The sequence below is a fragment of the Arvicola amphibius genome, chromosome 10, assembly GCF_903992535.2.
Source record: "Arvicola amphibius chromosome 10, mArvAmp1.2, whole genome shotgun sequence".
NCBI lineage: Eukaryota > Metazoa > Chordata > Mammalia > Rodentia > Cricetidae > Arvicola > Arvicola amphibius.
Window position 1 is genome coordinate 62,800,387 of NC_052056.1, and position 23,099 is coordinate 62,823,485.

The following is a 23,099-nucleotide window of genomic DNA, read 5'->3' on the forward strand; positions in this document are numbered from 1 at the left end:
CTGAGACCCTGTCTTAAAAACAGAAACAAAGACAAAACAAAGAGAAGTAGTTATAAATGTATTGCTAAAGAAGATAGGTATAGCGGCGAGCGGGGCAGGGGCCCAGTTAGACCTGTGTGAGGAGCCCGGGTTAGCAAGAGATAACTCTAGGTCATGAGGGCAGAGCATCCGGACATGGGGGCAGAACAGCCAAACCAAGGCATCCGTGGGACAGTGATGGTCTGGCAGGAGCCCAGAGAGGGCAGAGGAATAGACGACAGGGCTGGAGCGGGTGGCAGGGGCCCCAGCACAGTGGCTTTGGGGGACATGCTAACAAGTTGCAGGGTTTAGTACTGAAGGTAATGTGACTTCGTTTATATTGGAAGATCACTGTGGTAGCTGTGTGGAGGAGAGATTACATGGAGTGAAGAAGGGAAATAGGCAGTCCAGGAAAGATAGAAAGTGGGCAGTGGTGACAATTTGCACTGCGGCTGTGGCTGAATCTGCACCTTCAAGTAGATGAGGGTGGAGGAAGATGGACAGGTCACGTGCTCAAGTACTCAGTGGCTCCATGACAGCGCTGCTGTGATGTGAAGAACCAGTGTTTTCTGAGCAGGAGTGTGGCTGAGTATTCATTGCTATGTTTGTCATAAGTCTTTTAGCCAAAAGGTTTAACAATGAAAAACCCAAGCTTTGATTTTCCTTTTGTTTTGGGATCGTTAGGACCGGCATGCTTAGAATCTTGTATTCTGAGTTAGTATTTAAAGTAATTCACGGATGCTTAACCAAGCTTATCTCTCCTCAGATTAATGTGCTTCAATCAAAGAGGAGATCAGAAATCCTGAAATCAGTAAGATCCTAATGAAACTCTGTTAACTGGGACCTGTCTCTGTGTGTGTAGCCTCTGCAGTCTGACTCTCTGTCCAGGCGCTCTTGGCTCCCTCTGCTCCCCGTTTCTAGTTCCTGTGTCATCTGCTTCAGTTCCAGCTGTTTATGTGTCTGCGTTGGCTCACTGCTGGTGCTCCGCCCTGTTGTCTGATGGAACGTTGATGTGGTCTAGATACCTAAAACTTTCGGAAAGTAGCCAGAACTGGTGTCTGGCACTGGCGAGACCATTTCAGGAATCAAATATGATCATCACCTTGAATTTTCTTTTACTTGTATTTCCTTTTATGTTTTTGTTTGTTTGTTTGTTTGTTTTTTGAGACAGAGTTTCTTTGTGTAGCCATGACTGTCCTGGAACTTGCTCTGTAGACCAGGCTGGCCTGAAACTCAGAGATCCGCCTGCCTCTGCCTCCTGAGTGCTGGTGTTAAAGGCGTGCGCCACCAATGGCTGGCTGTATTTGCTTTTAGAAAGTTTGTTTTTAAAAATATTTTTTAGATTTCCTTATTTTATATGTACGTGTGTTTTGTACATATGTATATGTACTACATGCATGCCTGGTGCCTGCAGAGGCCAGAAGAGGGCATCAGATCCATTGGAACTGGAGTTATAGACAGTTGTGAACTGCCATGTGGGTGCTGGGAACTGAACCCCGGTTCCCTTCCAGAGCAGCCAGTGAATCTTAACTGCTGAGCCATCTCCTCAGCCATCTCCCCCACCTTGGTGGACATGTGGAAGGCCAAAGGACAATTCATGGAAATATGGGGATCCAGGGGCTTTGAACTCTGGGTGTTAGGATCAATGCCATCCTCACTGAGCCGTCTTGCCATCTCTAGTTAAAGTTTTCAGATCTTGAAAGGGATTTTAAAAAATAATACCAAATTTCAAGGCTTGTAAGCTGTTTTCACCGATAGTGTGTGATTTTTACTGGCAGTGGCATTATAGCCTTGCCTCGTCACCTTCCCCAATGGCATGATAGACAGAAAACGAGATTTCCATATGCATTTTGCATTTTCAGAGTTCAGTCATTTTCCTATATGTTTTGTATCTTTTCTCCTCTTCTGTTGAAGTCTTCATGTTTTGTTCTGATCTGTGGCACCTTGTGTGGGTTCAGATCACTGATCTTCTGCTGTGTTTTCCTGGTTTATCATTATTTTTTAATATGCTTAGTATGTATTTTGATATATAGGTACATTATATTTGTAAAAATTCTTTTAACTTTTATCAGTTCTTTATGGATCTGACATCATGCATTCAGATCGGATCCTACCCATCTCCCAGTCCCCCGAATTTGCTCTCTACCACTGCAACCTCTCGCCCCAAACAAAACAAAATTTAAAAGAAAAACCAAAAAGTCAAAACAAACCAACAAAACAAAAACAACAAAAAGCAAAACAAAACAAAGAAGAATCTCATTGTGGAAGCTGTAGTGTGCCCTGGTGTATTTTACATTTTTATATAATCTTATTAATTCTTTATATATAACTCAGTGGTTTGAAAAATATTTCACATAGTTATATAATTATTACCATTATCTAACACTATAGTAATTTTCACATGTGAGTTTTATCATTAATCTTCGAATTTTACTTAGCTTCTTTATATTTTGAAAACAATTTTTTTTTTCTGTAGAGGATTCTTGAGTATCAACACCCTTATAACCTACTATTAGTCTTCAGAATACTAAACAGATGTCTGTTCTTGCTAAAAAATAAAGCAGGTTTTAGGAGATCCTTTGCATATATTTAATTATATATAATTCCTTCCCGTGTAAAAACTGAACTAATGAAAACAGGAGTGTTTTTTCTTCTGGGAATTAATAAAATACAGAAAAAGCTGGGGACCCCCACTCCTTAATGTCAGTTTTGAGTCTGTGGGATGCATATAAAGAAATCCCCAGGGCCAGTGAGGGGCTCTGCAGGTGAGGACGCCTGCTGCTGAGCCTGCTGTCCCGAGTTCAGTGGTCAGACAGGGAACTGACACCTGCAAGATCTCCTGGACCGTCACACTCCCCAGGCGTGTGTGAACACACACACACACACTGCACTAAAACAAATGAACAAGCCGTTTTCTAAAAGCAGGAAAGTCTATATCATCCCCACTTGTATCTACTGTTTTGGAAAAAGGAGTAACTGAGAGTCCCCACACCTCCCTGGGGCTGGTGGCCCTGGTAGGTTAGAGTGTTTGCTACTGTTGACATTTCTTCTCTTCTCTGCTTAGGGAGTTGTCTTCGAGGACCACATAGACATCTCAGATGAACTTAAGGAATACTGTTGAGTGAGGCTATTGAGAATATTATCTTTTATTTGGCTCTAAACAACTACAGTTCTTGAGATGCCAAACCACTGGGTTTTTCTCTTAGAAAAATTGTATTCTCTTTGTATTTACAAATATTTATGAAGTTCTTAAGGAAAAAAAGCCCTCCATTTTAAGTAGATTTGACACTTTGAGTCCTTGTGGAGTGATCTGAAATGTGGGGAGGACTCCAGCTTTCTTCGCTTCCAGCACGCCTCTGAGCTGATACCCCTGTCTCCCCCTTAGATGCTGTCCTTCATGTATGCACATCTGGCCTTCTTCCACCAAGGCTATGACCTGTTCAGTGAGCTCGGGCCCTACATGAAAGATCTTGGAGCGCAGGTAACCTCGTGACTGGACTTCTTGATTGTGGGCTGCTTGTCAGCGTGTGTGTCTCTAAAGATATTTAGCATGCTGGGAATCTGGCTCCTCACTTACTTATAAGGAGTTTGGCACTGGGGCACATTCACATGTGGGTTAAAGGTTGAGCCAGAAATGAACTTAAGGGTGACAGTGCCTGTGTTGAATATTGACATGAGGGTTCTGAAGAAGGGACTTAAAGGAACTCTTCCGGCAGGTGCGGTGCATCGCTGTGGTCCTAGTGCATGGGAGGGAGGCAGAGGCAAGCTGAGATACACGTCCACTTTTTTATACTACAGATAGCGGGGTTTAGCCCTTTCCTTTTTAAACTAAGGCAGTCATCAAGTTACTGCCTTAGTTTGCTTTTATTTAAGACATTGCTCTTTTCATTTTCAAAAATTTATATCGACTACGTGAGTAATGAAAGTCTTAGAATCATAAAGCTCCCAAGACCATTTATCATGATCTCACAAAGATGCATTAAAATGTTTGGAGCTCCCCCCCCCACCAACACACACACACTTGGTGGTGGCACTGTGGCTCAAATACAAATATAGGGCCTTAATGCATGCTAGGCAAGTGCTTTACCACTGACTTGGCCCAAGTTACTTTGGACGGTACTTTGTATTAAGTAATGAACCTTCTTACTCTGATTTAATAGTATTAATCTGTAGGCTTTTCTTTCCCAGTATACTTTTTGAGGTGAGAGAATAAGGAAAAAAAAATAGAATTTAGGGAAACGGGAGAAAGATAAGAGAGGAATGGGAATACCATTCAATGATCAAAGTATATGTGTGGGAGGGGAGGAAGGAGAGGGGAGGGGAGGGAGAGAGGGGAGGGAAGGGAAGAGGAAGAGGAGGGGAAGGAGAGAGGAGGAGGGGAGGGGGAGGAGGGAGAGCGGAGGAGAGGAGGGAGGGGAGGGGGAAGGAGAGGGGGAGGGGGAGGAGAGAGAGGAGAGTGGAGGGAAGGGAAGAGGGGAGGGGAGGGAGGAGGGAGAGAGGAGGGAAGAAGGGAGAGCAGAGGGATCTTGTGCAGAGCACAGGCTGTTTTGAATTCCATGCTTTCTGTTTCTTGTCTCCTGCCGTGGGCTGCTGTTTGTGTCCATGCCAAATGCTCAGTGTTTGTGTCTGGTGAGGTAGGGTTTGTTTGCAGCCCAGCCCGAGGAAACTGGGACTTCTGTAAGAGAATCTTGTTCTTTTATGTGAAGTCAGAAGCACAGGTTCATGGGTATTTGTGTCACAGTTAGCCTCACGGTTAAAAGTGACTTATCAATCTTAGCCGGCATTCTTACACTCCAGCTAACATAGGGGAGGGAAGGGAAGAGAAAGGTGCATATTGTCTGCCTAAGGACATTTCCTAGAAATTGTATATGTCCATTCTGCGTACGTCCCAGTGACCTGAGCTCAGTCACTCGTTGCAAGGAAACCTGGGAAATACAGCTTCGTTGCCAGAAAATGATCTGGCAGGATTAGGTCTGGGGTAGTTCCATTTTAAGGGAAGAGGAGGAAATAAATACTGGGAACAGTTAACCTTTTATGCTGCAGAAGAGGGTAGCATGATGTATAGATATGTAGCCTAGACAAATAGCCCAACATCTGTGTAAGGTCTCGAGGTCGGGGTGCAGCTCTGGGTAGAGTACCACAAACTCTAGAACCAAAAGTAAGATCAAATTCTAAGGAGTCTAAAACGGGCTAGAGGTGACAGAGTTTAGCCAGGTCACAAAAGCCAACTGCTCTGTCAGTGACTGTACAGAAACATTAAACACACACGCACCACAGACACACACACACATACACAAAAGCCAACTGCTCTGTCAGTGAATGTACAGAAACATTAAACACCACACACACACACACACACACACACACACACACACACACACACACACGCACCTCTCTGATCTAGGCCTGGTGGGAGGGTCAGACCTTGCTGTGTTTTAGGCAGTCTTTGCATCTCATTGGCTTACCTTAGGCAGCAGCTATAAGGATCGTGTGAACTGAGTTGTATCTGGCTGGTGGGAATGGTTGGTTTTATCTATTTATATCTTTCAGTTTTGTGTCCTTCCTCTCCTAAACCAAGTGATTTTGCAGGCCTTGAAAAACATGTATTAAACCACATGTTCTGTAGTGGTCTGTTTAGATGTGGTCATTTAAGAGAATCTTGTAGTAGTTAAGTATAGAGAAATTAACAGTTGGAACTACAGAATTAATATTCTTTTATTATTTTGTTTAATTTAACCTTTCAGAGCCAGGCCTTTACAGTGTTTACCAGTATGGTCTTAACTCCTGGGCTCAAGCAAGCTTACTAATGCATCCCTCCTTCCCATCCTCCCCCAAGCTATCTTTTATTTATTTGGCCAGTTATGGATTAGATTAATTTAAGGAAAGCCAGTAGAAAACTTGGCGTGTGGCGAGTGATGGGTCGCACCTGTTGACGGGAGCTCGCGACCTTTGCCTTTCCTAGTTCAGCTGTCAGCTGCATTGCCTTTTGCTAGTGCTGGAATAATAATAATAAAAATCATGCTTTTGTACGTACACTTTGTTTTGTTTTGTTTATCTTGTTTGCAGCTACGAGCGTCTTCTAAGTGGGTCAACAGGCACTTTAGTTAGAGTCCTTGTCCTTTAAGGATGGAACACACCCTGCTGCAATGCTCAAGACCAGGCCTCCAGCTCGGAAGCCATTCCCAGTAGATATCTTCTTTCTCAAAAAAGGATTTAATGCTAGAAAAATGTGAATTTCTACTTGAGTGTTTAGCCAAAAATGCCCGTTTAGGTTAACGTTAATCCGTTGATTTCTATTTATCTGTAAAATAACTTGGACTACGGTTTACCAAATACCTTTGTTTTTTTGACTTTTAAGTCTGTAATTTTCTTCTTTTCTTTAGTTGGATCGACTGGTTGTGGATGCCGCAAAGGAGAAAAGAGAGATGGAGCAAAAACATTCTACTATCCAGCAGAAGGTATGGGCAACTCAGATCCACTGCGTTTGCGGGAATGTTAGTGTGTGCAGCTACCATTGCTACACAGGTCCCCTCAGTCGCTTGTTCAGTAAACCTTTCTCTTTGTGAAAAGTAAATGAGCTAGATGTTAATGCTTGGATTTTGTTATCTTCTCAGAGCAAAACATTTGCAAGCTAGATTCTCAAACTAGTTTATGAATACTGCTTAACTAAAGGTTACACCTTGTTAAAATCTTGGATATTATTCACAGTATCATTTAGGACACTGACAACCACCTGCCAAAGTGTGCGTGCATGTATGTGTGTGAGCACAAGGCAGGCATGTGTGTGCTCATCTGTACACATATGTGTATGTCTGTGTGAGAGAATGTGTGCACATTCTCACTTCTCTCTCTCACTTCTCCCCCCCCCCCCCCTCTCTCTCTCTCTCTCTCTCTCACTTTCCAGCTGCAGCCACTCCAGGGCAGCTCGGCACATCCTTCTGGACCCTCATTGCTTGTTAATTGCCTAAGCCTAGCTAAACTACTCTTGATAAATACTTTTAAACATGAGGGTTCAATAGAAATTTGTGTTAATTTCTTTATACAAGAGTTGAGTGTATTGTGTCTGAAGCACAGCATAATAGTCCTTTACAGGTAATAGTCTTCGATGGGTTCATGCAGCGACCCAAGCATAAAGGCAAATTAGGGATTGGATAGTTCTATAGAGTTATGGTGAAGTTCCTTCTGCATGCTGCGAGAGATCTGTCCTCTTCGATTATAAGCAGCCGTGCCTTCTTTGATTACAGATGACTTAGATTGGATCAGACATAGAAGATGTAAATGGGGGGAATGAAGCGAAATCAGGATCAAGTATAAGACAAAAATAATTGTTCATGCTCAAAAATAACATTTAGAGAAGGGAAGACTTTTTTCTTAGGCCATCTTTACATCAGTCACTTGTAGTTACTAGAGGAGGAGGCTAACTCCGTATTTTCTTTTGTTTAAAGACGTGATCTTTTTGTATTGCGCAGCCTAGCCTTGACCTCATAGCCCTCCCACTCTTGCCTCCTGTGTGCCTGGGATTACAGGTGTGCGCCACCAGACCTGCTGCTCCCTTTCTCCTGCTTGCCTTGTCTCTCCAGAGTCTTGCTATGCAGCTCAGACGGGCCTTGAACTTATGACCCATCTGCCTCAACCTCCTGAGCACTGGGATTACAGCTTCACACTACCGTGCTCGCTCTTCTTTATGTTTAGGCTATACAACATGGCATTTTGATGACTGACTAGTTTTAATGGCGTTAGTGTCAAAGGATTGCTAAAAGTAAGATGACCAATTATGTTTCAAAAACTATATGATTGTTGATTAAATTGAATATATATTTTAATGTCTTTATTATATACATAGTCCAGTATTACACTGAAGGCCTCAAACTGGTAAATTGTCAAATAGGAGATGATTTGACTTTAAGCAATGCACAACTGTTTTTATTTAAGAAAATAATGCTCTTTTTACTCATTGTGAATACTTTCTCTGCCCCTAAATGCGGACACAGGCTGCATTACAGGTAAATAAACAAACAAATAAATAAAGTCAACTGAAATGTAAGGGAAAGCATTTCTGATACTTTTCCAGTTGTTTTATCAATTGTATTGATCAGTGTGAGAAGTAGCCATGCAGTGAGTGCCCGTCTGTCTGTCCTGCCTGTGCATGTCTTTAGATGAACACTAATGGAATAGAGCTGCTGTACCAAACAGCGTGCATGTGCCTACCATGTCGAGGATGCCCTCACCGCTACACTGTGGATATGGACATCGCATTGTGGGTTTAATTTATACATCATCAGTAACTAGTCATTTATATCTTCAGGTCATTTGTGGTCCCTGTTTATGAAATATCTATTCTCTTTTCTTCCATTTTACTCCCAGGCTTTTTAGCTGATGACCAAGTTCTTCATATATTCTAGATATAGGTGTTTTAGGTTTTCAGTCCTGTGTCTAGTGCTTTTGTTATTGATTTAGCAGTTCCCATCACAAGATCGTAAATACTTCTTCCACATAGCTTTGCTTTTCATGTTTATAGCTTTGTTTTATTTGTGTGCTTTTTGTAATGGTGCTGGAGGTTGAGCCTCGGGCCTCATGTGTGACAGGTAGATGCTTTGTGGCTGAGCTCTGTCCTCAGCACTGGCATTTAGCTCTTTAACTCGTGTACCTGGGTTCTTGTGTGTAGTGGGTAGAAATCTACCTCCTCGCATCGATACATTATTGCTCTTGGTGAGTTAGCAAGCCTCCTCCCCCAGTGCTCTGTGCTATGGCATGTGCCATGTGTTACACCTCACCCCTCTCCTATCTGAGGCTCTTTCTGAACTGTCTTTCCATCCCATGGTCATTTTGTCTTAATTATCCCAACACATTATTGTCTCAGTTGTTATCAGCTTTATAGTAACTTTTCATGTCTGAGTAAGCAGAGCTTCCACCCCCTCTTTCTGCACATTGAGTTTTGTATACTTACAAACTCCAGGAGTAATTTTGTTCTATAACAGGAGCTTTTTGGGGGATTGGTGAGATGACTCAGTGGGTTCAGCGCTTGCCACACTAACCTGGTAGTCTGAGCAAAGTTGTCCTCTGACCTTCTTGAGTGCTGGGGCATTTGTTAGTCATCCTTCAGGGTACACACAGCAGCAATTAATTTTTTAAAATGCTTTCAGAATTTTGATCGAGGTTATATTGGATCTGTCACAGTCTTACTCTACCTTCTTTTTAAATTCTCTTAATGGTTTGCATGAGGTTTTGTGATTTTCTTACATACCTTTGGTTAGGTGTATTCCCAGAACCCTACATTACAAATGTTCCTGTAACTACCACCTTTAGAAAGTCTCTGTTCTGTTTGGGCGAGATTGATTTCCCTGTGTTGATTTTATACCCAGCACTCTGACCAGTGCTCTCCCTGTGTTGATTTTATACCCAGCACTCTGACCAGTGCTCTCCCTGTGTTGATTTTATACCCAGCACTCTGACCAGTGCTCTCCCTGTGTTGATTTTATACCCAGCACTCTGACCAGTGCTCTCCCTGTGTTGATTTTATACCCAGCACTCTGACCAGTGCTCTCCCTGTGTTGATTTTATACCCAGCACTCTGACCAGTGCTCTCCCTGTGTTGATTTTATACCAGCAATCTAATGCTCTTGATGCTGCCTTTTCTCTGAATTCTTTTGAGTGTTCTGTGTACAGTGTCCTCTCTGTAAGCAATATCAGGACAGTGTGCTTCTTTCTTTCCACCTTTCACCTTTGTTTCTCCGGTTGACTAGGACCTTTCTGATGGCCTTGACTGGTAGTGGTGATAATGGTTCTTCTGGTCTCACTCGCAGGCTCAGTGGAAACACTTTGGTTAGCTGTTTTCACTCACTCTTCTTAGTAGAGCCATCTGCTTCCTGGGCCCTGCAGGAAAGAGGCAGATGTCCTTGTTCTGTTGATCTGTCTTCCAGTTTTCCTTTGCTCCAGTTGCCTTTGAGTGTCCCCTCCTAACTGTCAGATTATGAACGTGTTCACAGAGATTCCAGAAGCAATATTGCATCCAGTATTACTAGCTGCTTACATATGGAATGTACTACAATGTATTCCATCTGAGTACTTTATTAAGGGACATTAATAATAGAAGACTCATAAATCTCAAGACGTAGTCAAGACTACATATTTACAATGCATTGCACGTCAAGCTAATTCTGTTGTATGTTTTATATTATTACTATTTGGTATCACTACTGCTTTTACTATTTTGGCATTGCACATGCTGGACAAGCAGACCCCACTGAGCTGCACCCCTAGCCCCATTATTTATGCTCTGAGTCTCGTAATGATTACAAAGAACCCACAGATGCCTCAAACACAACATTTAGTCCTCCCCAGAAACTAAAAGTAAAGACACCATGTGACGACAGTTGTCACATCGCTCCTGGGCCTGCTCCGGAGTATGCAAGGGAAGCACACCCCAGAGATGCTCGCACACTCGAGTTAACCGCTGCTGTTCACAGTGGCCAAGATGTGGAGGCACCAGGTGTCTTCAGCAAACATATGACTAAAGAAAATGTCACATGTTCATACACATGTGTGCACAGAGTTCATTTAAAGAACTTAAAGAAGAGTAAAATTATGTCGTTTACAGAAAGACAGAAGTGGAAACAGAATAGGCAAGTATCAGAAAGATAAATTGTAACTTCTTTCTCATATGTGGAATCTAGCCTAATATGTTACTACTAAGTACATGAAACCTACACATACAAATATGTCATAATGAAACCCATTATAGTCTATGTTGATTTAAGATGTAAAAGTAAAAGCACGAGAAACCTTTACGATGTTGTAAAGGTGAGGGCCAGGAGGACAGCTCATTTGGTGCAGTGTGCGCTATGTAAGCATGAGGCCGTATGGTCAGATTCCAGGGACTGTAAAAGGCTGGGCGCCGTGGCCTACACCTGTGGAGCTAGACTAGTGTTGCTGGAGTGAGGTGGACCTCTGGAGCCTGCTTGCCAGCTAGTGTTGCCAAATTGGTGAGTTCCAGGTTTATTGAAAGAACCTGTCTCAAGACTTAAGGTAGAGTACAACCGAGGAAGATCCCTAACGTTGATGCCTGGCTTCACATGCGCACACATGTGCGCACACACACATGTACACACAGTTGAACATGTACACACGTACAAAGTATACATATGTTGCAGAAGGCAGTTAAGTCTGATTAATGCCCAATGCACTCTGCTGTGAATGATGGCTGGGTTTATGTGCTTGGGGCAGAACACTTGTCTGTTGTGTTTAGAGTACTGAGTTCAGACCATACATGAAAGGACACATGCATGCACACATGTATACATGCACATAAACAGAGTAATGTGAATTTTAAAAATAGGTATACACATAGTTTTAATGAAGGAACTAGTGTTTTCTATTTTTTCCAAAGAGAAAAATGTATAAATATGATGATTCATTTATAGATTGACTTTTTATGCTTAAAATTTTTGGTTTTTGAAAAAAGGTTTCTCTGTGTAACAGTCCTGGCTGTCCTGGAACTCATTTTGTAGACCAGGCTGACCTTGAACCCACAGAGATCCGCCTGCCTCTGCCTCCCAAGTGGTATTAAAAATGTGCGACCACCGCCTGGCTTTTTTAGAGTCCTGAATTCAACCTCTTTCCATTTCACGTTTTAGCATGTTCATGTGAGAAAGCCCTGGGAGGACTCTCACCTGCTTTCCCTCAAATGCGGGTTTCTCACGGCTAAGCGTCATCCAGTCTGCAGAGCTGTCATAGGCAGAAGTCTGGCTTCCAGGGCTGGAGAGAAGGCTTCCAAGTTAAGAGCCAGAGTTTGGTCCCCAGCACCCTGAATTGTTAGTGTGTTGAAGCACGTCTCCGTTGCTATGTTCCTTCCCCCGTGTTTGTGTAGGACTTACCGCGAACTTCTTGCAGCTCTTTTCCTTGGATACATCTTTCTGGTAACACTGTTGTCTGAACCCGTGTGTGTCGTGTCTAGGACTTCTCCAGCGATGACTCCAGGCTGGAGTACAATGTGGACGCTGCGAATGGCATTGTCATGGAAGGGTATCTCTTCAAGCGAGCCAGCAACGCCTTCAAAACGTGGAACAGGTAACAGACTTCAAACGTTCATTGTAATTTTAACATGTTTGCCATTTTCTGCCTTTCCTTGTAATTGGCAACTCATTTTCCCCAGAACTATCTAAATTCTAAAAATTCTTGTTAACTTTCTTTAGTACAGTCTACCGAATCGTAAGGGTCAGGTGAAGAGTGAAAATACGGATTTTTAGATTTGAAACTAAAGGCTTAAAAGAGAAAACTAGATTTTTTTAAACTCTTGGTCTATAATGACTAAATTCTCATATATATATATATATACATACATGTACATATGTATATATATATGTATATATGCATATATATGTGTACACACCCCCCCCACACACACACCACACACCGGGCTACAGAGCTAGTTCCAGCTCAGCCAGGACTACACAGAGAAACCCTGTCTTGATCCTCCCAACCCCCCACCCCCGCAAAGTAAAAATTTGCAGGTCTTAAGCCCAGATAACCCTGAGCTTTTGGCCTTTGTAATAACATGTAAGTAAGACATGAGAAGTCATGGTAGTCACTATTTTTTATTTCTTTATTATAAATGTAATGGCTAGCAAACACTTTGAATTTTTGCTTATTTTTTGTTGTTGTTTATTTTTTTTTTGTTTTTTCAAGACAGGGTTTCTCTGTGTAACAGTTCTGGCTGTCCCAGAACTCATTTTGTAGACCAGGCTGGCCTTGGATTCACAGAGATCTGCCTGCCTCTGCCCATCAAGTGCTGGGATTAAAGACGTGAGCCACTACTGCCTGGCTTGATTAATATTTACAAAATACAAAACTATCGGATGTCTTACAAGAATGGAATTATAGCCAGGTGTCATGACGGGGACACCTGTTATCCTAACACAAGACGAAGGCAGAAGAATTTTGAGTTCCTGGCCAGCTTAACTTGCATAGTATGATCTTGTGTCAAAAATCGCAAAACAAGACAAAAAAGAAAATATGAAGTATTTTACTATATTGATATGACAAGTGAAGTAATTTCATGCCTAATAGCATTGAAAGGTTGCTCGGCTCCAGTCGTCCTTTTGAATGTTAGTGCTTGGTCTTTACTCAAGGATGCCTTTTTCCCCTTTTGTTTAAATCTAAAAGGACAGTTTTATAATAATTGAGATTAGTGTTTGTGTTCTGGGTAACTGATTTGCTATTGCAGGGTGGGATGAAGTGTCTTCTGTGTTATGGGCAGGTAGGCATTCACTCAGTGATGAAGATGTTCCTAAAGGCGGGTTATTGCTAAAATCAATAGGGTCTCCTATTAACGTTCATTGGGTGTACATTGTGTTAATTTAATGGGAGCCTCAGTGCTGTATTGAGACGGGTTCTGATTGCACTTACTTAGATTTCTTGGCATTGAGGTTCGAAAGCTCTCAGTGACATTTCTAAATGTCAGTGGTTTATTGAACATTTCTCTAGTGTTTGATGTTGTAGGAAATCTAAATGGTACATGATTTTATTTGAATTTTTTTCTTCATTTGAGAGTGAATAAGCTGAAAAGACTGAAGATATTTAATATTAATCCTCTGAGTTATGCAGAACTTTTAAATAAGACGTGGGTACCGGAGGACAGTTATTGTGTTATCAGTAATGCTTCTAGTTATTACAGTGAGAATGAAAAATTAAAATTTTGTTTCGTGAGCCCAAATGTAAAACTATGATCCCTCTAGGTCCTCGGCATATTCTGTAGCTTGTGTAGGAAACTAGAAACAATGAGTGTGTAATAATTTTATAAGATTATTCAGCCACTGTGGTTCCATAGTGTGATGCTAGAATTGAAATGTAACCTTCGGATTTGTACCTCCTTAAAGCGTAAGAAAATGAAAGCCAAGATGCAATAAATCCCTAGAAACATAACCACTTTGTCTTTCCACCCTAGTAAGACGTGTGACCTCGGACTACAAAGCTAAGCACAGTTAGTCTTAGTGGGAGGTCCATTGCAGACCTACTGTTGAGAGCAGTAGAATAAGATCAATCAAATGTGGACCTTCTCAGTGTTTGAGGAGTCACATTGGTTGGCATTGACACTAAAACAGAAGCGAGATCAGGTTGGAGCATCCGCAAACCCCTGTTGTAGATGTGCCGTGTCCGCAGGATGAGAAGGCATCACCTCAGAAGTGGAGCTGCTGGGTCAAGGGCTGTCTGTGACCGCCGCGGTCAGCAAGGACAGGGAGATTTAGCAAGATGGCTGAAGTTAAGAGGGATTTATTTTTCTCATGGTTTTGTAGTCTGGAAATTAAAGGTTGGATGACATCATTGAGGGAGCTTGTGTTGCTGGTCTGTGTTTCAGTAGCAGAGCTGTGTGCCTGAGATCTTGAGACAGAAAATCAAAGAGCAGGAAGGGAAATGACCAATTCCCGACAACACACGTCCTTCAGGAGACCAGCACTGGTCCCTTGCACGGGCAGTGTCTTCAATGATGTAGTCACCCAGCACAAGGCCCAGCCCCCTAAGGATTCCACCATTAGCTGTGCCACACTGTGAGCCAGATAAGCCTAGTGCAGAACCTTCGAGGGAACAGATGATGTGCAGAATATAGCAGAAGAGAATTAGTTGACAGGTGAGAGCAGGGATGAGCCTTATCAAATGCCTAATCTCAGGAGGTGCATGTTGTTTCCTTCCATCCCTGTCTCATTTAGTGGCTGCCCTAAATTTCCATGTAATTTATTATAATACAGTCTGCTCCTCTAAGTAAGACTCTCTATTCCTTAATATTAAAAACATCTCAGAGACTGGGTGGTGGTGACACACACCTTTAATCCCAGTACTCAGGAAGCAGAGACTAGCTAATCTCTGTGAGTTCGAGGCCAGCCTAGTCTACAGAGCGAGTTCCAGGACAGGCTCTAAACCTACACAGAGAAACTGCCTCAGAAAACCAAAACCAAGCCAAACAACCATCTCAGAATCCACCTCTTCAGATATTAAGCTTTTCTATTCGTTTTATGAAATTATATCATATTTTCAGCATCAACTATCAAAGATCTCCATCCTGAGGGATATGTGAATGTGATTAAGAATCCCCAAATGTTAAAAAAAAACTCCCTCATGCTTCATAAATTACACTTTACTTTAAAAGCAATGTCTAGTATTGTATGACGTAGAATGGTTATTATGTTTTGTGTGTGAGAGCAGATGGCATAAGAATGAGAAGTTCATGTCCTGTGTACATTGCCAGTCACGTTCCTGCTAAATCCCAGAGTTCTTGTTTGTGGCATCTGAATGTGTGAATGTGTGGCACTGTTAGCGCTCTGTATGATCTCACACTTAAGGACTTGCCCAACTGGGAATCAACAATTTTGAGAAACACCAAATCTGTACTTAACATGGAGGTTTTTTCCTTGTAATTATTATACTCATAAAAAAATGCAATACTACTATTTACATAGCATTTACATTATAATAACAGTTGTAAGTAAATCTAGAGGTGATTGAACTCAGTTAATTCAAGTTGCAGGTGGGAAAATCAGCTGAGCTCAGAGAGGGCAGCATGGCCAATCTTTCTGTTTTTCTCTCTCTTTCTCTCTCTCTCTTTCTCTCTCTCTTTCTCTCTCTCTTTCTCTCTCTCTCTCTCTTTCTCTCTCTCCCCTCCCTCCCTCTCTCCCTCCCTTTCTCCCTCCCTTCCTCTCTCTGTCTCTCTCTTCCACTCCCTCTCTCTTGTCTGTCTCTCCTTCATTCACTCATATATTATGATTATATGTAAATCTGCATTTTATCTTAGAGAACTTGAGCATCTATAGATTTGGTTACACTGACACCAAGGGACTGCTTCATTTTTCTGGGGGTGCATGTAAGGTCTGCAACAATGAGCTTTCTTATTAAGTTATTTTCTCTGTATGGCAGTTTCAGTTCAGACTTTAAACACTGGAACCTATGTCTCTCTTCTCTGCTTCACAATGAATTTGGAAAGGAGGAATAACAAGGAAAATAACTGTTAATGTAAAATTTAATATTAAGTTGGAAAGGCTAATAAAAAAGACTCCTTTGTTGGACCAGAAAATATAACCCAGCATAAAATGTATTATACAAAATTTTAAAGCAAAATGTTCTATATACTGCTGCTACAGATAAAAATGTTTTTGGTTTTTTGAGACTGGGTTTCTCTGTGTAGCTTTGGTGCCTGTCCTGAAACTCTCTGTAGACCAGGCTGGCCTCGAACTCACAGAGATCTGCCTGCCTCTGCTTCCCAAGTGCTGGGGTTAAAGGTGTGTGCCACCACTGCCTGACTTGATAAAAAATTTTTTTATTGGCTTTTGTTTTAGAGTAAGAAGTATATACCTAGACTGAAAATGAGTCTGCTGGACAGAGTGTATGTTCCCATGGTCCCAGAACCTGGGAGGGTGAGGCAGTAGGATTACGTGAGCTAGGTCAGCCTAGGCTACACAGCCAAACCCTGTCTCCACCTTCCTACTCTTCCAAAATCACTGAGTGAGTCATGTTTATGTGTGGCCTTAGAGTCTGTTGTCATGTGATGAAGGTGGATAGGGGTCGGTGGGAGGTTTACTCGGTCACTATTTTATGATCTTTGAAATTCTCAATTAGTCACCCCATTTTCTTTCCAAAAGGTTTTTATTGGCTGAAGGTTTCTGTAGGTAAAATGCAGTGATTTTCCTCCTACCTTCCAGGCACAGCTTATTAAAGTGTGGCACAATGATATCTGTATTTTCTAGTTAGGACCATAGAGGCAGACAGTCATAATAGTAATAAATGGTAATATAATAATTCAAATATTTTCAAAGTATTTCAGTTTCTTAAGAATTGAAATTCTGCAAAATGTTTATGTTTATAATAAAACACATGATACTCTACTCGGACTGCATTGTTAAGTTGTTAGCTTACGCTTGTTTCTTTAGTTTTTTTTTTTTTTTTTTGTCTTATTTTTGTATCATGCTGGTCCTTTGCTTATTTGCGCATTTGCATTTTCTTTCTTTTATGCCTTTCCCTTTTGTTTTAACCCTGCCCCATTTTTTCACATGACAGGAAAAAACCCGATCATATCAGGTACCAAATAGCTTCCTGCCTTCCTCTTCTTATCCAGTTTCCTCTGTAAGCACGAGAAAGCCTGATTAACCCGCGTTCAGTTGGATTACTTGCAATGGATAAAAAAATCTCTTTATGCCCTAAATTGGAACGAAAATATAAGTGTTTATTTGAGGAAGAGACCTTTCGGTCGCCCCTGACCTCAGCTGGTTTGATCTGGGGAAGGACGGCTGATGTGCCTAGAATCACTCCAAGTCAATACAGACTGAGTGGTAGGCACACTCTGTGACGTGTTTTTTGACATAAAGTAGTGACCTGTGTTTGGGATGGAGCAGTAGCTAGGGTGAGCGAGACTCCCTTGTCAGGTCATAGGTGCTCTCTTGCGCTTTATTCCCATGGAAACAGCAAATTGAATTGAATAAAACAGTGCATTAGGCCTTTAATTTGTATTAAATGGTTATCTAGCACAAAAATATGACCCCATAATTTATATAGTTTTAGTTATAAACCTTCAGATTTAGAACTGTGACTTTTACCAATATTTTTGATGTTGAGAGCAAACATAGTAAAATATATTTGATTTTTATAAATTTATTTTTTCCCATTTGACCTAAATTTTGTCAACTGGAAGTTTTCCTTCATATGTAATAGTATTTATTTTTTAAAAAATAGATGTAATATTTTGGTCTGAATTATACTAAATTACTTTTATTTGAGACAGATAAAAATGTGTCTTACTTTTCTTACACATAAGAAATTAGAAGCCAACTATACTTTGTGCTCTACTTTTTAGTGCTGTAGACTGTGTGCTCTGTTAGCACGGTGATTTCCAAAGCTGGTCTCTTGGCTCCAGTTTATATAGTGCTTTAAAATTTCCTGTAAGAAATGCTTCAAATACTAAGTATTTCTCTGTGTGTAGGTAAGTCATAGGCTGCGAGCTGTTCAGCATACTTTTCCTTTCTTGGAAATATTAATAGTCACTAGTATTATTTTTATAGGAACAGCTAAAATCTCTATTCCAGTGGTTGGAGAAAGAACTCAGTCACTAAAGTACTTGCCTTGCACATATGAGGACCAGAGTTTGGTCTCTTACAACCCCCACACAAATGGCAGGTGTGGTGTTGTGTGCGCAGAAGAGGGAGAGACAGATAGATCCCTAGGGCTCGACAGCCAGCTGCTCTACCCAATTTGTGAGTATACGAGACCTTGTCTCAAAGGAGTTGGGCAGTGCCCTAAGTATGATCCCCAAGGTTGTCCTCTGGACTCCATGTGCATGTGCATATATGTGCATGCACACTAGAGCACACACATGCACTCCCCAGATATGCACATATATATGTTTCATTACCTTTAGGCACCTGGTTAAGGTTCTGGTTGGCTTTAAATGTGTTTCTAATGGTCGCAGAAGGAAGAGGGTGTCAGACTAACACATCTTCATAATTCATTTTTCCCTACCTATGATGTATTATTATGCTTTCTTTAAGGAAGTAGCAAATGAAGAGAAATTTGTATTGTCTTTTCCAAGTCTTTTACAAAACCCAGTGATGTAAGAATGTCACCCGGAAGCAGATGAATGTCAGGGAAACTGACCTTCAGAAATACATATGCTCCATAAGGCTAATAACGGAAGGGAATGGTCTCCGGGGAACAGGGGCATTTATTTAGTTATTATTATTAGTACTATTTCTAGAGAACACTGTCCCAAGATGGACCAGGTCAAAAGAAAAAATAATTTTTGAAGACCTCAGAAGCATGAAAAGTTTGCATTTTTATATGGATGTCTTTCCATTATTTAATAAAAGTGTAGTCTTTCTCAGACTGTGTGAGATAACTACTATGATACACAGCCTGTACATTTTTTTTAGCCTGTACATTTTTATTAATATAGTTCACCCTCCTCAAATGAATTTTATGACAACATTTTAATCAGATTCAGAGATTGTCTCCATTGCATGTCATCCCATGTGGCAGGGTGCGCCATTTGGTTTGTGTGTAGGACTTTGATCTAACATTTCTAACCGGCTGCCTGTCCCCACGAGAGCCGTGGAATTCTTCCTTTTCTGGTCTGTTGATTTGCATTCAGCGGCACCCACGTTATTTTATTTAGATGCTTATTTAACATAACAAATTCTCTCTCAATGAAAAAGGTGATACATTTTTAAGTGGCAAGAAAACCCACCCACCCGGTAAAAGGCCTGAAACCCTAGGATGTGTTTGGGGCTCCTTCTCAGCTTTGGAGAAATAACTAAAAATTTGAAAAGAAAAATTCAAAACACCTGGATATAATTTCTAGCAATTTGTATTGTCAATGAAAAGGTAGAATCTCTATCTGCTAATAGATTAATGACTAATGTTTATATTAAAAATAATCTCATATAAAACTAATTTAAAAGTAACAACTCAAATACTGTTCACTTTTCGTGCTTGGTGAGAAGTTTTGCTTCTTTTATGAATGGCTTTTGACTGTGATTTTTTTTATGTATTTATTTCCTTTTCTTATTTTAATAAACTAGAATTAGTGCATATGGCTTACATTACCTACATTCATTTTTCTAAAGAAGAGTGTGAGCCAGTTGTTTTCCTAATAACTTAGCAGTAATGAGGAGAGCCATTTAAACAGTTTGGGGGTCATATATATATATATATGGTAGCAACAATGTAATTCGCTTGAGAAGTAAGGGCTCTTCTATGCAATAAAGCTAGTGATCATCTTATTTTTGATACAGTTCTAAGTGATTAGTCTCTGTTTTGCTGAGGATCAAACATTTGCTGAATTAGCTTCTAAAAGGTTGAAAATAAAGCACCATTTACCTTAATGTTTTACATATATAAATGGACTTTTTATTTGTAATTTAAGTTTTCTTTATCATAAAAGTAGATATTTGAAAAAAAGATAAGATTTTAGTACCTCAAAAAAAAAAAAAAAACAACCCTGTAAGTTTGTACTTTTAAAATAGTTATGGTCTTAGCAGGAAAAATAAAAGCTTTTGTTAAGATATGACATAAAATGAACCAAAACAGCTATTTATCTCCCTAACCTGTGATTATTTTTAAGATGCTTATTCTTAGTTTTTGTAGTTATGTCATATGCTTCAGTTTATGAGAACAAAGCAGTGCATTCCCAACACCAGCACCCTACACCCGCCGGGGGATGACTGAAGGTACGCCATCTTTAATCTGTTTGTCTTTGTCTAGACGCTGGTTCTCCATACAGAACAATCAGTTGGTTTACCAGAAAAAGTTCAAGGTACGTATGTTCTTTATTAAGCAATACAGTGAAAACTGATAAGTTCCGGTTCTAGTTCTTTGTCTGTTTGTCTTGGTGAACACTGAAGTCCATAAATATCCATATGCAAAATTCTGAAATTGCTGTTTATTGGTTTTCTGTTTGGGTGTGCGTAACGAGTGGAGTGGAAGCTGTCAACCCCTGATCCTTAAAAGCAGAATGATTTGATTCTGAATTTGTTTTGAGAAAAAAAAATTGTTTTCAATTGTGTGTACATGTGTGTCTGAGTGCAAGTTTGTGCACGTGACTGCAGTGCCCCCAGAGGCCCTGGGTTATTGTCTTAAAGCAGCCCTGGCCAACCTGGAACTCACTGTGTAGGCCAGGCTGGCCCCCAACTCACAGAGATCTGGTGCCCTCTGCCTCCCGAGTGCTGGGATTAAAGATGTGCACCACATGACCAGCTTTATTTTTATCATTTTAAATTGTGTGTATGTATGCATCTCTGTACGTGTGAATGCAGTTGCTCCCTGAGGCCAGTGGTGTTTGATCCCCTAGGAGAGGGAATTAGAGGTGGTCATGGGCTGTCCGATGATTCTGGTCCCCTGTGAGCAGTAAGCAGCTTAATGGCTGAGCCCTTTCTTTAGTCCTACAGTTATGAACTCTTCTTTTTTAATCAGCTTTTTCCTTTTTGCTTCTTTGCATGTGTATGGGTATTTTACCTGTATATATGTCTCCGTACCATGTATACAGTGCCCAGAAAGGCCAGATAAGGGCATCAGATCCCCTGGAACTGGAGTTACAGATGCTGGGAATTGAACTTGGGTTCTCTGGAAGAGCAGCCAGTGCTCTTAACTGCTGAAAGAGATCTTCTTACCCCTTTCTATACGGATTTTATTTTTATTCTTAGTTATGATGTGTATATGTATGTCTTGAATGTGGATTTGTACACTTGAGTGCAGTGCCTGTGGAGATCAGAAGAGGGCGCCACACCTCCTGGAATTGGCATTACTCATAGGTGGCTGTGAGCTGCCTGACCCTAACCCTGTCCTCCGCCAGAGCAGTGTACACTCTTAACCACTGTGCCATCTCTCCAGCTCCAATTCGGAAATTTTCATTCCTAGTTTTAAGGTGTTTTGTGTCCCAAGATTATTACCTTCATCTTATAAGTCCTTTTGTTAGTGATGTGGCAGGAGTAACCCTGACATCCCATGGTACCATTTTGAGGCTGCAGATGGTTTGTCTTTTAGAACACATTAGCCTAGGACCAATGATGACCACATAGAATGCTTTAAAATGACAGAAGTCAAAGTGTATGCTGTCAGTAATGTAGACAGGAACCCTGTCCTTTGTTACTGCTGTGTTTATGTGTTTTCTTGGCCTCATTTCAAGGCAAGGAATTTTATGTGTTGGGAAGGTGTACTGGGAAGGCTTGTGAGAATGCTAGACCCTGGAAGGAAAACCATTTGTTAATTGATAGTATGCTTCTCACTTAGCCCTTGAATGATAGTCTGTGAGCCATAAACATCTGATACCCCTTCCCTGTGAGATGGCCACACTAATTACAGGCTCTTGTGGACTTTGTAGTTAATCCATTGGTGCTTTCTCCTGAGTTTTTGCACTGGTATTTTAATTAGGAAATGACAAAATCTTTTCTCTTTCTTGTAATAATTTTAAGAAGAATTTACCAATTTCTCGTTGTTTCTCATTGAACTATTTAAATTGTTACCGGTTTCTCTTTGGAGAGAATGTAGCTCTTCTATATGTGAGTGGGAACCCCAAGAGTAATGGACATCAGTGGGAAGTTGGAAGAGGGCCAATAAGGAGAAAATTTTTTTGAGTATTTGTTAAGTGTCAATTGTGGGTCAATCCTTTCTCTAAATGATTGTACTTACTTTATATAGTAGTTAGATGAGGCAGATTAAGTGATTGCCTCCATTAGTTCTATATCTTCATAACTATGATAAAATAGAGACCTTCTAAATGAGGCCGGATTTTGGAGTGTATTTGGAGTTTATTGTTGCTGGTAGTGCTGGGAGCTAAGTTGATGAACTGAGCTCGCCTCCTTGCTGTAGGACAGCCCCACGGTGGTGGTGGAGGACCTCAGGCTCTGCACGGTGAAGCACTGTGAAGACATAGAGCGGCGGTTCTGCTTCGAGGTGGTCTCTCCAACAAAGTAAGACGTTCGCGAGAATTTGAGAATTGTTTTTATGTTTACGTAGTTTGTCTGAAAGACTTTACCAGATCTGAGAACTCTGATTTATGATTATCAGTGTAACAAAAGAACTAATGTTTTAAAAATGAATTCCATTAGCAATTATAGATGTCCTGTCCAAGTACTTATGTAACTCCTCTCCGTGTATCACAGTCTTTGGAATCTGCAGAGATCACTGTTTATTTACATAGTGGGGCTGTGAGCATGTTAGGCAAGCACCCACTACTGAGCTCTGTCCTTCCTGTAAACGTTTATGTGAAAACCTGGTAGACTTTTTTGTTTGTATCTTGGTGATGGTGAGAATTGAACTCAGAGCCTTGAAGTTGTTGTTCTCCTGTCTCAAACACCAAACCTAGTCCATGTGAAAAGTTTTTAGATATTATGTTAAATTGAAAGTGTATGACTTTGAATTTCATTTTGTACCACACTTAAAAAAAAAGCAGTGTTCTGCTTACATGGTGGAGAGAAAGGGAGGTTGAAGGATATGAGAGAATATACACACACAAATACCACACGGACACACTGACACACCACACAGACACACACACACCACACATGCATACCAAACAGACACACACACAACACATCACACACAGCACATCA

At 40.9% G+C, this 23,099-nt stretch overlaps 1 protein-coding gene across 4 annotated transcripts in view; it reads left to right on the forward strand.

Annotated features, from left to right (window-relative positions):
• Positions 1 to 23,099, forward strand: part of Acap2 (ArfGAP with coiled-coil, ankyrin repeat and PH domains 2) — a 117,872-nt gene that overhangs the window by 71,060 nt on the left and 23,713 nt on the right. For 3 of the 4 annotated variants that reach the window (XM_038345048.1, XM_038345050.1, XM_038345051.1), the window contains exons 7-13: positions 785 to 829; positions 3,404 to 3,499; positions 6,402 to 6,476; positions 11,972 to 12,084; positions 17,059 to 17,079; positions 20,254 to 20,305; positions 22,357 to 22,457. In XM_038345048.1, the coding sequence (XP_038200976.1) occupies positions 785 to 829; positions 3,404 to 3,499; positions 6,402 to 6,476; positions 11,972 to 12,084; positions 17,059 to 17,079; positions 20,254 to 20,305; positions 22,357 to 22,457 (503 nt within the window). The remainder of the gene's footprint in view (positions 1 to 784; positions 830 to 3,403; positions 3,500 to 6,401; positions 6,477 to 11,971; positions 12,085 to 17,058; positions 17,080 to 20,253; positions 20,306 to 22,356; positions 22,458 to 23,099) is intronic. The other variant, XM_038345049.1, reaches the window with a different exon arrangement.